The 17,190-nt window shown below is 44.0% G+C and overlaps 2 protein-coding genes across 19 annotated transcripts in view; both read left to right on the top strand.

Moving 5' to 3' along the window:
• The window catches only part of LOC147028078 (uncharacterized), a 149,726-nt gene extending 142,780 nt beyond the window's left edge, over positions 1 to 6,946 (top strand). For all 7 annotated transcript variants that reach the window (XM_085878094.1, XM_085878101.1, XM_085878099.1 and 4 more), the window contains 4 exons: positions 767 to 878; positions 2,258 to 2,341; positions 2,514 to 2,615; positions 5,941 to 6,946. In XM_085878094.1, the coding sequence (XP_085734220.1) occupies positions 767 to 878; positions 2,258 to 2,341; positions 2,514 to 2,615; positions 5,941 to 6,108 (466 nt within the window). In that variant the 3' untranslated portion in view covers positions 6,109 to 6,946. The remainder of the gene's footprint in view (positions 1 to 766; positions 879 to 2,257; positions 2,342 to 2,513; positions 2,616 to 5,940) is intronic.
• A 6,494-nt stretch (positions 6,947 to 13,440) lies between these two features.
• The window catches only part of LOC147028077 (uncharacterized), a 20,498-nt gene continuing 16,748 nt past the window's right edge, over positions 13,441 to 17,190 (top strand). For 8 of the 12 annotated variants that reach the window (XR_015057406.1, XR_015057405.1, XR_015057404.1 and 5 more), the window contains exons 1-2: positions 13,441 to 13,579; positions 14,135 to 14,198. Coding sequence is in view for 8 of the 12 variants with exons in the window: in XM_085878092.1 (XP_085734218.1) it covers positions 13,558 to 13,579; positions 14,135 to 14,198 (86 nt within the window). In the remaining 4 variants the exon portion in view is untranslated. Of the gene's footprint in view, positions 13,580 to 13,943; positions 13,969 to 14,134; positions 14,199 to 17,190 lie in introns of those variants that run through there. The other 4 variants (XM_085878091.1, XM_085878093.1, XM_085878086.1 and 1 more) reach the window with 2 other exon arrangements.

Raw genomic sequence — 17,190 nt, 5'->3', positions numbered from 1 at the left:
ATATTAGCTGACAACACTGAAGGGTTCTACAAGTTGGACCACATACATTTGCAGTACTCCTTTCCTTTATTGCACATTTTACAGCACATGACACAAGCTTTGAGTGTCCAGTGGATCCGTTTGTGCTCCATCATTGCCATTACAGAGAATAATTTTTGCCATGTTCTGTGGGACATTTTCCGGAACTTTTTTTGTCTGATAACTCTTGAACGAACATTGGGTGATTGTGGGTGCAATTTTCGGTCAACCTTCATGTGCTTTTGCATTGTCGAAACACAGTATCCCAAGCTCCATGGATCATTTATGGGTCACCTTTTTGGTGGCCTGGCAACAGATTATTCGACCTATTTGCACTACTGACCTCTGGTTGATGGCCTTCCAGTTCTTGGCATATCTTTTATGTTGCCTGTTGTCAAGCATTTATGCTTCTTGGCGGAATTGTTGCTGATAGTCGACATACACCTCTTCCATGGTTTTCTCCGTTTCTGTTTGTGGACATCCGTGAACCCAGACACTAACAACAATCCGTTGTTCAATGTTGTAATTGCTTGTGTCATCCATTGTTCCGTTCACTCGATCTGAAAAAAGGAAACAAATCCATGCTCTGTACACAAAGGCAATGTCAATTTTTGCAAGTAGTGACAAAACATTGTGGCCACCTTGCACAAGTGTCATTTGTTTCCAAAAGTGAAAGTGAAATGTTGTTTCCACAAGTGTAAAAGTCTTCTGTTGTGGACACTAATAATCATTACTTGTCTTTCCCCAGGCAAACACAGTGGGATCCCCCATCATGGGATAGTGAGGCAGATGACAATACTGCAGAGCATGAGGCAGAGATGGACTTGGGTACTCCGACATATGATGAAACTCCAACAAAGGCATGTCCATAATCTATACTATAAAAGGAGATGTGTGTGCATCCAAGTTCCACCCATTAGTTGGACAGTTCGCTTGACTCCACCCACAGTTTCTATACTACTACCGCCATGTTGCTGCTCACTGCTATGCAAAGTCAGATATCTTCAGAGCTGTCGTATTCGCAATCGCCGTGCCCTCCCTATAAGTTTCCCTTCAGTGTAAAATGACAAAAGTGACTGTTAAAGGTATTTTGAGCTGATAGGTGTCGAGGCCTTGTGAAGATAGGCCTCAACGATAGAGGCAGTGGTCTGTTGTTTATACACTGCCCAAATAAATATGTGGCATTCTCTCAAGCAGGTTATGCTGAGGTTATGCCGGTCCGTTCTATTATTTCCAACGACTTTCTCTTGAAATTGTGAGATGGACAGTTGACCATGACAGGTTTCTGTGAAGTTGTTGATAGCATAACGAAGAGGAAAGCATTAAGTGTTTTGCTGTTTCAATGTGGGAATGCCCGTTTCCTTTTATAAGGAGGGTGGATGAAGTATGGGTTTAGAGGTGGTGGGGAGAGTAAAGATGGGACAGATTTGGAAGCTTGAGGCTTTGGGGGGGGAGGAGGTTGAGGGCTTTCAATGTTGTGGGGGGTTGAGGAGTTGTGGGGTGCGGGTGGGGGGAGGGGATTTGAAGGCTTCAAGTATGGATGGAAAGGATTGATGCCTTAGGGTTGGGAGGGGAGGGGGTGGCGGAGCATAGATGGGACAGTGTTGGTAGTGGGAGGTTGAGGGTTTGGGTGGTGGGGGGGGGGGTTGAGGAGTTGTTAGAATTGCACATGTCAGTTTACTCACAGTAAAAGCATAATTGGTCACAGGTGTGCGTGCGTGCGTGCGTGCGTGCGTGTGTGTGTGTTGGTTGTTATCCCCATTTGCGGGTTTAAAGAGATGGAATGAAGTCTTCCCGATATTCAATGTATCCACCTCCGCTTCAGGCAGGGATCACAGTTCATGGAGCAAGATATTCAACTTTGTTTTTCCCAGAGTTTTGTTCCAAGGGCTCTTTTTAGGATCGTCACCGAACCCTGGACTGCCTCCAATTGTCGTTCGTTTGTGGTAATATTCCCAGGGATGGTTTTCAATGAATGGTTTCAAAAGTGTGTGTGTGTGTGTGTGTGTGCGTGCGTGCGTGCGTGCGAGCGTGCGTGCGTGTGTGCGTGTCATTCAGTCAGTCACTGGAAGGTGGTGATGCAATTACTCATTGGGTAATGTGCTGGTCTATCAAATTTCACTGCAGCAGTTTTCATCAATTTCCATTGTAATTGCCATCACATTATTACGATAAGATGCCTTCTGTTGCTTCATATGCAATTTATGATATATATTAACTACTTTTTCTGACTTTGTAGCAAGCCTCCAAGAAGCCGAAAACTGCTGAAGCAGACACATCAACTGAGCTCGCAAAAAGGAGTAAGGACACTTTCAGGAAGGAGGTGGGTGGTTTGAATGACTACACTTGTGTAAACGAACAAGGACATGTAAACGCAGTCATTTATCGCTTGTTGTAGTTTAATTGTGAAAACCGTCAACTACCAGTGAATTGGTCCGTTTTACTTTGTTTAACTTTTTTGTAATGATTTATTGTTTGTGTCTGTGACCACACAGCTCTCACAGTTCATTGTGCAGTGTTTGAATCCATACCGGAAGCCTGATTGCAAGGCCGGCCGGATTGTCTCCACTGAAGATTTCAAACACCTAGCTCGCAAGGTAATTCGGGTTTGCCTTGAAAAATAAAGGCAACGTTTGTCGATTCCGATTTGTTAATTTTAGCTCCTCTATGTGTTTTGACTTCTGTATTAAAAAACAGAGATCTAGTCACAACTAAACCATTGTAAATTAGAACAAGAGTGAAGTCGATGGAAATGCCATCGCAAATCCTAACACTTCCCATCTGAAGGAAATTTGAAAGATGACATCAAGTTCCACCAGGAATGACCCAATATCAAATTTTGAGTTAAATGTTTTTTCCCCTTTTTGACCCCTGTGACCCCAAGTCTTGTATCCAAACCCCCTCACCCCCTGGGGCTTGAACCAGGGATCAAATCCCAAAAATCGTTCCATATTTCATGCATCTCCCAATGTTGATTTTTATGCACAAAGTTTCATTTATAAATGTGTCTGAAATTGCATTTTTCGATACTAGACCTTTTGACCCTACCACAGTGGGTGGCGCCAAAAATGATACTGCTCTCGCATCTTCTGGCCATGTGATGATCATAACTACCAATTTTGGTGAATTTCTGCACAATCGTTGAGGAGCAAATAGCGTGACAGACGGACAAATCGATCCCGTTCCAATGCCCCCTCGTTTGTTTTTTCAAAATGTGTGTGGATAAATATCTGTCCTGCTTATTATGTAGCTACCTTTGTGTTGTCGAACGGGATGTTTATGATGTCACGAGGTAGCTGCTTGCGATGCCAGCTAGCTGCTTGGTAAATTAACACACCCCTGGTATAAGCTTTGTGTTCACCTTTTTATCTGTCGTCTCACCTTTCGATATTATTGCGCGTCCAACTGGTGAATTTTCCTATCCAATCCACCTTCCTTTGAGTTGGAAGTTCATCACCACTTCTGTTTTTTTAATCTCTACTTTGCTACAATGAATATGTTCTGTATATTCACACTTCACACATTATCAGAAAGCTGATATCATTACCAATCATGTTGAAGCAGTTTCATGAATATTCATTGAGTGGTTATTCCCAAGTGCAGTGTGGGAATACTGTAAAGAAATCGACTTATTTTGTTAGGGATGACATCATCATCACTTCAAAATAACAACAACCCATGACTTGTGATTAGCCTGAAACATTTCCATGACCAAAGATAGCTCCACCCATCTTTATTTGGAAGGTTTTTTGGGGGGTTTTCCCCTTGAAAAAGTGGACCACAAGAAGTGCTGTGTTATGAAAGCAGACAAAAGGACAACTTTTATGATGGTGATGCTCCTGTGAATGACATCACTCGTTGTAAGGTGGAAGTCAGTTCCACGGATGAGGGATCCCATGAGTTGATTGAACCGATTAATGTGTTGGTCCCTCCTCATCTGACGGGTGAAAGTAGCTCAGTGATAGGAGTGACCATGGTAACATACCTGATCTCCCTCATTTTTAAAGACTAGTGCGGGCCTGTACGTGCGTGGCCGTACGTGCAAAGAAAAAAAGAGAAAAAAAAGAAGAATTGTGACGTCATTCGTGCCATCATAGCACCGTGTCCTGTCATTCGTTTGGTAAATAAATGGCTATAACTTGGGAACCACTTGTCCGATTAATATCAAACCTTGAAAAGGCACATCCACAGGGCCCCAGCAATATACCTGGCAAGTTTCAATTAGATCGGACCAGTGGTTGTCGAGAAACAGCGGTCACAGACAGACAGACAGACAGAGATTGCTGGAATTATAGATAGATGAAGATAAATACGAGTTCCCTTTCAAGGAACTTCAACGGAGGACGAGACAATTCGGTCCATCAAGCCTGCACAGTGGTTGCCAACCTATGGTATTTCTCCGTGCTCTATCCTTTTTTGAAGTCTTTGGTATGACTCGGCCGGGGTCCGGTTCAAACCACCGTCAACCTCCCAGACTCTAACACCACTGAGTCTGGTGGAAAATGATGATGGTGGTGGTGATGAAAACACTCATACCCACCAATATGCAAATAGATATGCCTGCCAGGGATGGTGGCAATCAAGAAGGTTACAGTTTGTGTTCACCGTGAATTTACAAAAAATAAAATAAACATAAATAAATAAATAAAATATTTGAGATCAATTGGAGTGAAATGTAATATCGTTCATGCATTGTCAAGCCTCAAAAGGAAATAAATTATGTGATTCACTAATATCAGTTCATAATGACAGCACACACAAGCCTGAGCTGTTTAGCTTGCCCTGCAGTTGCTCAAATATTCAGAAATATTATTATTATTATTTTTTTTGTAATCTAAAAATCTATGCGAAAGTTATTGCACCATGACGTATCATTCATCAAATTAACATCATTGGTGTAAGCTTTTCCATTGCAAAACATAGTGCCTCATCATCAATACATGACTCCTCACACTTCTGACAACTCCCAACGTAATTGCCCGTAACTTGAGAACGGTAACATCTTCTGATCGTATCGTTAACGCTATCATTTTGAAGTGCATTTTCTGCAGAATTCGGAAACTTAGGTATCTCGAACATTATCCTTTGCAACTTCTGGCTCATTTAGTCATGGCAGACCACGTTTCATTGGGTTCTGCCCTTTTCGTGAACCTCCACTGGTTTGTTTGCCTTTTCACCTTCCCACCTTCATTATCCGTGTAAACACCGCACCCTCGTCCATTTCCCTTTCACCAATTATAGCAGCTTTTTGGAGAAAATAATGTCTTACCATGCCACCGACTCGCTTTGTCCACTGTCGCTCGATGGATAGACTCGAATGCACTGTAAACTAAACACCTCCATTTTGTGATGAACAAAATCATACTCGTGAACGACGATGATTTCATGATGCTTTTTGCTTTGTACATTCTGTTTGATTACCGCGAAGGCCAAGTCGTCACTGACTGTTTTCCAGCTAAATATCTTCTTTTTTGAGGGAAGGGCGGATTTAAACTTGGGATAGATCAGATTAATCGGATGGCGGTAGGCCGCAGATTTGCCGAACAATATTACTTAGCAATTAATTTTTTTTTTTTTTAACTTGGTCATGCGTTCACATTTTAATCTTTGTTCGCTTTTATAAAAAAATCTTTTTTTGTTTATTTATTTTTGAGTGAGAGAAGGTGTTTGTGGGCAGACGCAGCCTTTACTTCTTCATTTCATAATCATTCCCACACATAGGTTACTCGATGCCACGCTTTTACTCGTCTTGCGCCACGTTCACCCACGTGGCAATCGAAGCATTTTCTGTCTCGCATTATACGATCACTCGGATCGATTTGTAACGTTGCACATTTACTTCTAACAACCGTTGCAACGTTTGCTTTGCGTCGTACTGCTCGCCTTCTCATTGACCAAATTGTTTCCCCGTGCTTCCTACAGCTCACACATGGGGTTATGAACAAGGAGCTGAAGAACTGTCGTAACCACGAGGACCTGGAGGTTAATGAGAACGTGAAACACAAGACGAGGGAGTACATAAAAAAATACATGCAGAAATTTGGGCCTGTATACAGGCCAAAGGATGAGGTGGAGAACGAGCAGATGTGATTAAATATATATTTAATCTCAAGATTTAATTGTACACTGTAAGTAATGTATACCTATATGATGCTTTGGAAGTGAGTGGGATAATTCTTTGGTATGACTAATTTTATTTTGGTTCTTTTGAATGAATTTCCTTTACATTTGGTGCTTTTATTTGTAATAAACCCATGACGTGTTTTTTACTGCCATGGTGGTTGTACATAAACTTTGGTGACTTCTTCCAAGACCACGCAGGAGGGATGCCGTTACCAGATAACACATGATACCTTGTATTAATTCCATGGTTTTTTTAAACGTTTTTCTAATACATTTAACGAAGATGGTTTTAAGTTTTTGTCTCTTGCGTCGTCGCCGCTGCATATTTGGCTTTTGACCACAGCTGTTTGTGCCGCGATGAACAACCGAAGGACGATTGAGTTGTAGAATTTGTAAGGATGTGCATAGCATGCGTTTTGAATCTCACAATGGCAAGTGCACCGTGCTGCGAGGACCCCTGCAATGATTCACACACATGTACATAAACTCACGGACTTGTACAATGAACGGCTTTAATCAAGCTTGCTCTCAAAAAAACAAAACAAAAAGGAAAAGAAAATGCATTTCGATTGTAACGTTTAACTCCAAGTTGTACTTTTTATTCTGTTCAATTGAAAGCATTATTTCATGGGGAAATAATTTGAAAACCCGATCCGCTTTGGCTTCTTCAGTTTGAAGACATTGGAGGTTATGATTATGTCTACTCTCAACAACATGCATTTTGAGCAAAACGTTCTTGTGTGCGTCTCTCTCTTGAATACTCATCAGTTATGATTTCATTTTCCGAATAAAGTAAATATTTCCAGTTTGTGTTGATTTGCTTTGGGCAGTTTGTATTTTGGAAAAGTTGGCTTTTGTTTCCGATCTGGTTAGGCCTAGGTCACATTTGCCACGGCGGCCGTGGGGTCTCCAAAATCTACGGCCACTAGCAATTGTACGGCGGCCACAGTATTTCCACGGTCACACAATGTAGCAGTCACATATGTTTTTTTTATTTTTCGGGGAGCTGCACGGTGTATTTATAAATTGTGGAGACCGAAAACGTGGGGTTGCCGTACGGTCTTTGATTTGATGTCGCACGGTGACCTTAGGGCGTTCCTGCGGCGGCCATAGCATTTTCAAGGCAGACGCAAGGTGCCCGCAAGGCGACCGCAGGGGGCCCGAAGGCGAACGTGCGGCCAGACGGACGGTAACGAATGGGTTAAATTTTTTCTTGTTTTTTTTTACCAGTTTTTTTTTTTCGGCTTGTCGAATTGCTACGGCAAACGTAGAAATGAAAAAAGTTATAACTCCGCGTTATAATTCCACGCCGACCTTATGACCTGTAAAATATAGCCAAACGGCGTAGGGCCACCCTGAGGCCACCACAGAAACTCTGTGGCTGCCGCAGGTTTCTGTCAATTCAGAGAGGTACGGCCGCCGTATCCTCGCCGTAGAGCAAATGTGACTTAGGCCTTAAGGTACAATGGTATTTTGCATCTTGAGTTCTCTTCTCTCTCTCCCCATCCTCCATTTCCCACCACCATCCCTTTCAAAACGTATCATCACATTGACCTCACACCACTCTCCTCTTAGCTGGCTAGTTTGGGTTTGAATCCCAGCCCAGCTCTAAACTGTCATCCAGGTGATTTATCAGCGTGTGCCTTCCCTCGGAACTGGGCATCCGGTTTGCCGGCATTGGCTGGTGGACGTACGTTAAAGTTCCCACGGTGTCCTTCCTGAAGATTAGGCGAGCTATTGTCGCGGCACCTTGGTCAAGTTCCAAATTATTCCCCTAACCAGAAGAGGGCACTGCATCACCAGCACATCCGCACCCTCAGCCAATGATGTTACCCTGCAGCCTTGTGCTGCATGAACACAGACGAACTAAATTAGATTTTTGTGAAGATCCGGATCCGACGACTAGAATTTTTAAAGTGAATCTTCATCATTGAGAGATCGGGTCAAAAACGATATATAGCACAATATCTCAAAAAGTTGTGAACGGATTCGGACGAAACTTGGTGGGCACGTTAAGTGTTTGGATGAATTGATTCGATTTTGGTGAAGATCCAGATTCGCATCTGGATACGAAAATTATTTAATTTTTAAGGTGATTCTTCACCATTGAGAGATATAGTACTGCAGCATAGCAAACCAATTGTTCAAATTTGCATAAAAGCACCAAAATTGGTACACATGTAGAATAATGTATTCTGAAGCTGACCAAGGCACAATCTCAGGTGGCTCCATATCTAGAATTGTTCGGAATACATTAGTCAACATAATGTACCAATTTTGGCGCTTTTATGCAAATTTGAACAATTGATCTGAAATATCAGACTATGCTGCTGAACTAATAGAAGTAAAGCACAAACAGCAAGATATTTAATAAGATGATTCCCCCATTTGTATGATGTGCATGGTTTTCATATAGAGAATTGGGGTATTTTATTATGACATAAGCAAAGGTACCCAGCATTGCCAGGCAAAGCCAGGGGCCTCCAACACCTTTCCCTCCCTCTTTCCATCCATTCCTCCTCCAACCTCACCCCTTTCCCTCCCTCCTCCCACCGTTTCTCCTCTCCTCCAACCTCACCCCTTCCCCTCCCTCCTCCCACCGTTTCTCCTCTCCTCCAACCTCACCCCTTCCCCTCCCTCCTCCCACCGTTTCTCCTCTCCTCCAACCTCATCCCTTCCCCTCCCTCCTCCCACCGTTTCTCCTCTCCTCCAACCTCACCCCTTCCCCTCCCTCCTCCCACCGTTTCTCCTCTCCTCCAACCTCACCCCTTCCCCTCCCTCCTCCCACCGTTTCTCCTCTCCTCCAACCTCATCCCTTCCCCTCCCTCCTCCCACCGTTTCTCCTCTCCTCCGATCTCACCCCTTCCACACGACAGGTAAGACATGAGATAGTTGAGTACCCACCCTCTGGGTGCGTCGATTTTGCGCATTACTTGCTGAAAAAAGTAGGCTGTGTTTTGCAAGAACTAGCAGAATACCCATCTGATGGGCGATCTTGTTCCAAGCATGTAACATGTTCTTCTGACGCATCTATATTTTGGCGGTGTATAGGTAACTGACAGCTCAAGATTGGCAAAAAAAACCCCCTGGGTTACTTTGATGAAGCAAAAACATATAATACCTCATCTATCTATAATTCCAGCAGTGTGTGTGTGTGTGTGTGTGTGTGTGTGTGTGTGTGTGTGTGTGTGTGTGTGTGTGTGTGTGTGTGTGTGTGTGTGTGTGTGTGTGCACGCGCGCGCGCGACCGCGCGACCGCTGGTCTGATCAAATTGAAACTTGCCAGGAATATTGCTGGGGCCGCGCGGATGTGATATTAATTGGACGAGCTGTTCCCAAGTTACGGCCATTTATCTGTCGACCAATGATCGGACACGATGCTATGACATCATGAATGACGTCACAATTAATGTTTTTTTTGCACGATTGACGTCACAATTCTTCTTCGTTTGGTATGACGTCACAATCGACGCTGGGGACCTGAGTATGTGCCTTTTCAAGGTTTGATATTGCTCTTTATCCGTTTCAGCTGTTTCCCAAGGTTTGAAAGCTGTTTTTTTCCCAAGGTTTGAATTAATTGTTGTGCTTGGTAGACATTTGTGAATACACTTACAGAGAGGAGGGGGAGAGAGGGGGGGCAAGAGAGGGGAGGGAGAGAGGAGGGGAGGGAGAGAGGGGGTGAGAGAGGAGGGGCGAGAGAGGGGTGAGAGAGAGGCATCACAATTCAAGAGAGGGGGAGAGAGGAGGGGCAAGACTAGGGGTGAGAGAGAGGGGTGTCACAATTCTTCTTCTTCTTCGTTTGATATGACATCACAATTGACGCTGGGGACCTGAGTATGTTTCCCAGGTGTTTCCCAAGTTATGGCCATTTCTGATACAGTTGGTCCGATCTAATTGACACAATGCTCCAATCCAGTCGTCGTTTACGAGAGTGAAGGAACGAAGCTGCACATACTGGCATGCAACTACGGGCACGCACTAGTCTATCTATAATTCCAGCAATCTGTGTGTGTGTCGTGTGTCTTGTGTCTTGTGTCGTGTGTCATCTGTGTCTGTCTCGTGTGTCGTGTGTCATGTGTGTTGGTATCGTGTGTCTGTGTGAGTCTGTGTGTGTCTGTCTGTGTTGTGTGTCGTGTGTGTCTGTGTGTCTGTCTCTGTGTGTCTGTGTCTCTTGTCTCGTCAATCACTGGTCCGATCTAATTGAAACTTGCCAGGTATATTGCTGGGGACCTGTGGATGTGCCTTTTCAAGGTTTGATATTAATCGGACAATTGGTTCCCAAGTTATGGCCATTTATTTACCAAACCAATGACAGGTCATGGTGCTGCGTAGGCGTGGCCGATGGGGAAGAGATCCTCAGCCGCGTTCCCCATTACAGGTGACAACGTACGGACTTCCAGATCATGATGACTGGCTGTATTCTAATAATTTCTCGATTTTTTTATGCGCATTTATAGATAAACACAATGCCCCAATCCATTCGTCGTTTACGAGAGCGAAGGAACGGCCTGTGTGGTTGTTTGAAAGTTTTTTGCACGTACGGCCACGCGAGAGCGAAGTAACAGCCTGTGTGGTTGTTGTTTCTGACACACAGTTTGAAAGTGGTTTTTTTGCACGTACGGCCACGTACGTGCGGTCACGCATGTCCGGCCCGCACGTACGGTTACGTACTCGTGCTTATAATTCAAAACACCCTCACAGCACTGGAAAACATCGGGACAGGAATACTGTGCTGTAAATGGAAGAGACTTGTAATAACATCCCCTACCCAGAGGTGGCGCTACACAAGTACGCATTTACATCGAGAATTTGTGTCCTCCCCTCACCTCTCCCCAAAGACCACCAGCAAAGATAAAACCACCCTATACATTAACTGGGGTCATGTTGATCCTCTGTGGTAAGTCTGGATGTAATTGGCCCAGAACTGGAGGAGGAGTAGCCCAACAAACAAACACACAAACACTGGTCCGTGAATTATAGTTAAGATACGAGAGGTTTGTGCGGTATGTGCTGAAAAGATTCTAGACGGTCGAAACTCTAAAGCGTATATTCCAATATCAGTTAGGGTCTTCGAGGTTGAAAGGATATAATCTCTCAAGCATGTAAAAAAATCTTTAAAAAGGTCCAAGTTGTCTTAAGCTCTAAATGGTCAAGGGTCCAAGCTGTCTTATCTGTCTGAATGGTATAAGGGGCTTTAAGGGTCTTACAGGTCTTAGGAGCCGAAAGGGTCTTCAAGGTCTTCGAGGGCTTTAGTGGTCTTGATGGTCTTTGAAGTCTCAAGGGTCTTTGGGGTCTTACAAGTATTTGGGGTGTAAAAGGTCCTTGGGGTCACAAAAGGTCTTGGTGGTATTAAGGGTATTAAATGATCTTAAAGGTCTTCCGGGGACTTAGGGGTCTGAAGGGTCGGAGGTCTGAAAGGGTCTTAAAGAGTCTTACAGATATTTGTGGTCTTTCAGGGGTTCTGGCTCAGAAAGGTCTTAAGGGTCTTAAAAGGTTTTCGGGATCTTTGAAGTCTTAAGGGTCTTTGGGGTCGAAATGGTCTTTGGGATCTAAAGGGTATTTGAGGTGTTAAGGGTCGTTGGGGTCTTAAATGGTCTTCAGGGACTCGAAAGGCTGAGGTTGTGGATGAAAATACTCTTTGGCCAATCTCTGGGTCAGACTTGGTGTGTGTGCCAAATGTGGTTGTTTTCTCTCCAGCTGTCTTTGCAAACATTGTGACCTCACAGACAGACAAACAATTAATTAACTAATCTGGAACTTCCTTCTGGAGAGCTTATGGGATGATGGCGCATCGTCAGTCTGTCCGTCCATAAATACTTGCAGCTGAGGGGGTCTACGAAGGAAGTTTATGGGGAGGGGGGGTTGTTACCCCCCCCCTCAAAAAGGTTTCTGCTTTCTTCTCAGAAACCACACAAACGGATTCGGATGAAACTTTGTGGACGGGTTAGGTGTGTGACAATGACTAATCGATTCGATTTTGGTGAAGATCCGAATCCAGATCTGGACACGAGAATAATTTAATTTTCTGAACGACTCTTCACCATTGAGAGATCGGACTAAAAACGATGTATTGCCTGATATGTGTAAAAGTTGTGGACGAGTTATAACAAAACTTGGTGGATGAGTTGGTTCGGTGACAAGAAGAAGCCCATGAGATTTTTAGATCCTCGTGGAGGATCTCGAAGTCTTACTCACGTTGTTGTTCTTGTGGACTTTTTTGTTTCACAGCCTCCAGTTTTCATCGAAACTTCCTGAAACTTGGCAGATATATGTAAAAATACCCCGTGCAGACAGTAACCATCAACGTTTTTGAAAATTCCTCTGAGAAAAAAAGTTATGACGTCAAAATATCTCCGCTCATGGAAATCACCTAAAAAAATTATCTCCGAAACTAGGCAAGCTTTTTGAATTCTGTTTGCGGGAATCGAACAGGGCATTAGCAGAGATTAATTACCGCACATATGATACATCACTATGACGTCATATCAATTTTAATGACGTCATTCCTATTTTTTGACATTTTTTGTTTCACAACCCAGAGTTTTCATCGGATCTTCGTGAAACTTGCCATGTATATGCAGAAAGCCCACGCGCAGTCAGTAACCATCTCCGATTTTGGAAATTCTTCGTAGAAAAAAAGTTGACGTCATAATATCGCCGCTAATGGAAATCGCCTATACCATTATCTCCGAAACTAGGTAAGCTGTTTGAATTTTGTTTGAGGGAATCAAGCCGGGCATTAGCACAGATAATTTATCGCGAACCTGATACATCACAATGACGTCACATTCGTTTTTATGACGTCATCATTAAGAGGACGAGGATCTTAGCTCATTTGAGCTTGTCGATTAAGTTCTGGATTCAGATCCGACCGATCAATGAGATACAAAATGATGTAATATAAACTGTTCAGCCTGACCGAGGTTATGTATGTGTGCTCAACAGAGTGCTGTTCCAGTTGTAGATGTCTCAAACCCCTCAATGGTGTTGCTCATGGTCACCTCATGCTTCCACCTGAAGTCTTACATTTCTCACTGATCCACTCTCACCTGTTTGTCCTTTCCTTTGTGCCACTCATGTATTACTCGTACTCAAGTACAATGTTTTTGTCTCCCCGTTCGCCTTGATCATCGAGCAGTCTGTGAAGTTGCTCCCACACCCTGGTGCTGTTGCTCCCACACCCTGGTGCTGTTGCTCCTCCATGAGCCAACATTCCGTTCGTTAATTAATTAATTAATTAATTAATTAATTTTTCCCCTCAAATCAAATTGCACAACGTGCCGTTATCTCCCCCATATTAGTGATACAGACGCTTCTCCGTGGACCCTGTGGACTGTGCAGTCGCCCGACGCTGCGATGGCTTCGTGGAGCGTGAGGAAATGTACACACCTGAAGCAAGAATGATCACTTCTCCCAGATGTCGGGATGTTTTTATAACCGTAAGCATTTCCACATCTCAGGTGACGCTCGTCTCGTGTTATCGTACGCCGCAGCTGAATAAATGTCCATTATGTTTGTTGAAACGTTCTTTTTGAAAAACGACTTTAGTTTTTCCTCCTTATTTTTTTTTACATCCACACGTTTTGCTCAAGTCGCTGCCTCACGGCTTCACGGCCTCACGATAATCTTAACGGCTTTTAGAGTTCGAGGGACGTTAAAAATGTTCTAAGAACCAGATGCTCCCAAGAGTCTTAAGAAATGTTTTTTTTTTTTTAATTACTTTCCTGCACATAATTAGTAAAACAAAAACAAAATCTTTCTCATTATAACACGAGTACACCCAGTCCCGAGACGAGAGAGGCAGGGTCATGTTATCATCCTCTTTGGGGTATCTAGATGAGAGTAGATCTACGCTCGGGCTCGTTAGTCTGTGGGTGTGCAATCAACATAATATGCCTCAAGAACGTCGGGATTCCTCCCTTTCGGTTTAGTGTTAAACAGCAGTTCTCATACGTGTTTGTGGTTTTTAATTTTCTTTTTTTTACTTCTTCTAGGTTTCCCGCCACGAAACTGCACGACAAGCTATTTCTGCACGTTAACTCGGTGGTTATCCAGGAGGTAAAACCCCTTGTGGTGGAGGGGGGGGATATTATTGGTATTAATATTGTTTTGTAATCACATTGGTGTTATGTTATTATCATGAGTGTTGTTATTAGCCCATGAGTTATTAGTATATTAGCCCATATTATGTATATTAGTATATTAGCCCATGAGTATATTAGCCCATATTATGAATATCATGAGTTATTAGCCCATCCCCGCACAGCGGGAGACGGGGGTTTGCAATCACTTCTGTGTGTACGTCTGTCGGTCCGTCTGTCCGTCTGTCTGTCCGGACCGTAGCTTTTTTTTTTACCATTTGAGCTTTTATTATCAAATTGTTAACAAAGCTTTATTATGAGAATATGGAGAAGACGAATTCAGAATTTGGTTAAAAGGTCAAAGATCAGCGAAACATAAAATCGTCAATTTTCATTCAATTGACCTGAAATTTTAAGAATTTGCATATTGGATCACTAAATGGGTTCTCCAATCAAAAGCGAGAAGCTGACTGCTTTTTTTTAAAAAAATTTTTAGATCAAAAGGTCAAAGGTCAATATTGCATAAAATCGACAATTTTCATCTAATTGACTTGAAATTTGAACTTGTTCAATGTAGATTTTGCAAGGCCGGTCATGGGACATTTTTTCTGGTGGTGAGCGACGCTTACTTGAAGTGGCTGGAAGTAGCTATCATGCAGTCCATCTCGACAGAGAACACAGTGGAGCATCTGTGAAGGATTTTTGCGAACAAAGGTGTTCCAGAGATTTTAGTTTCAGACGATGGTCTACAGTTTGTATCTGAAGTGTTTGCTGTGTTCATGCATGGTAATGGTGTCAAATACCTGAGGTCGGCGCCTTACCACCCAGCTACAAATGGCCAGGCCGAGTCATTTGTCAAATCTTTGAAGCATGGCTTACATAGGGGCTAAGTGGTACAATGTGTGCAGAGTAGGGTTGATGTGTTTTTGCACGCCTCTCGTAATTCAGTGCATCTAACGACACAGGAAAATCCTGCATTCAGCGTGTATGGCCAACAGTTGCAGTCGTGGCTGGATTTGCTTCTACCTTGTGCACCAGCAGTTGTTACAGCAAACGGTATTCGTTTGTTCATGATGGACCAGCCAGTTTTGGCACAAGACAATTTGAACCGACAGAAATGTGCACGCGCTACTGTGATTCAAGTTTCAGACCGGCTAACTACCTTATTCGCACTTCGACCGGTCTTACCTGGAAATGTCATGGCAATCATTTGTGGCCTTGTGGGTCTGATCATTTATACGCTGCCGATTCTGTTCTGCTGTCTGATGTGTCCTCATCCAGAGGTGCCCGTGACCACATTTCAACCTCCTGTCCCTCTATTTGTGGATCCGGATGATCAGGGCAGTGATAGTCGCGTGGAAGTTCCTTCGGTATCGGTTGTACCTGGTTTGGTGCCTGGTGCGGAGCAATCACCTGTTTCCAATGTCCCATCATCGCTGGTCGTCTGTGGCTCAATGTCTGTGTTTCTTCCAGATGTGTTGTATGATCCACGTATTTGCGTGACCATGTGACTTAAGGGGGAAGGAGTGTAGTATCGTGTACGGCCAAGTGAGGCCACTGTTGGCTTGGCCGAGTGAAGCCTGCTTTGATTTAATAAATAGAGCTTGATCCTCTCCATTTGTCCTCATCATTGTGCCAAAGACACCACAGCCCATGTTTCAGTAGCATAGATCATGACCAGGATGACAACTGCTCGAATAAGTCGGATCTTTTTTCCAACAGAGATATCCCTGTCATTCCATACCTTCTGCAAAGTAGCCATTGTTGTTTTTCCAAGTCAGGTCAGGTCAGGTATGGGAGCATGCGCCGGAGCAGCATGTCGCTGTGTCCACTTTCTGCCAGTACTCCAGGGGCCTCCATCTGGCTATTCCCAAGGCAGATGCCTGGCAAATCCCCATCTCCTTTAGATGCTGATCAACCTGCTGCAAACACAAAGCACGTGGTCGGCCCATTGGCCTCCTTCACTCACGAGACTCCCTCACTGAGAGAATCTGGTGAGCAGGATCAGCGTCAGGAATACGAGCCACGTGTCCATACAGCCGCAGCTGATACTCATGGACGATGCAGGTAACAAATTTCATTTGAGTCTCTCTCAGCAACCGCTCATTGGACACAAAGTCCGACCAGCGATAGCCAAGGATTCCCTGAAGAGACCTACTACCAAAGGAATTAAGTCTCTGTTTCATATCCGGGTCAGAGTCCAAGTCTCACATCTGTAGAGCAAGACTGGAAGCACCAAGGACCCTTGGACTTTCATCCTCCCGCACAGGTAGCAACAGCGCCACACCTCATAATCCAGTGAATCCATGACTCCCCAGGCCCGACCCAAATGTCTATTGACCTCTGGCTCACAGCCAACAGAGACGTGAATATCACTGCCAATGTCAGTGAATCTCTCCGTGACCTCAACATCCTCACCATAAACGGGTACAGACAAGATAGCAGCATCCAAGATGTCATTGAAAGCCTGGATCTTACTTTTGACCCAGGAAACCTGTAATCTCAGCGGCTCTGAATCCTCATTCAGCACATCGAGGGCCCCCAGAAGGATATCTCGAGTCTCCACAAAGATGACTGCATCATCTGCGAAATCAAGGTCAGCGATCTTGACACTCCCAAATGATGCACCGCAGCTTGATCTCTCCTTTTTCCAGTGTTACCTTTCTATCGATCTCTGCAGAGCAGCCTCCAGTCGCAATGACCTTTGAACCGAGAAAAATTAATTATTCTACTGACTCAATGCCCTCTCCATCAACCTGGAACTGTTGTAGATTTGCTGTGGCCATGACCTTTGTTTTCTGGATGTTGATGAATAGTCCTGCTTTTCACTTTCTTGATTCACTGCCGTCAGTCATTCTGCCAGTTCTGTTTCAGTCTCAGCCAGCAGAATGGTGTCATCTGCATACAGCAGATTATTCAGACACAAACCACCAACCCTGACCCACTTCTGTTTGTCAGTGAGTGCTGAT

The sequence above is a fragment of the Eptatretus burgeri genome, chromosome 4, assembly GCF_056783735.1.
Source record: "Eptatretus burgeri isolate ZD-2024b chromosome 4, Ebu_testis_v1, whole genome shotgun sequence".
Classification (NCBI taxonomy): Eukaryota; Metazoa; Chordata; class Myxini; order Myxiniformes; family Myxinidae; genus Eptatretus; species Eptatretus burgeri.
Note: the sequence above shows the minus strand (reverse complement) of the source record. Positions and strands in the feature narration are given on the sequence as shown.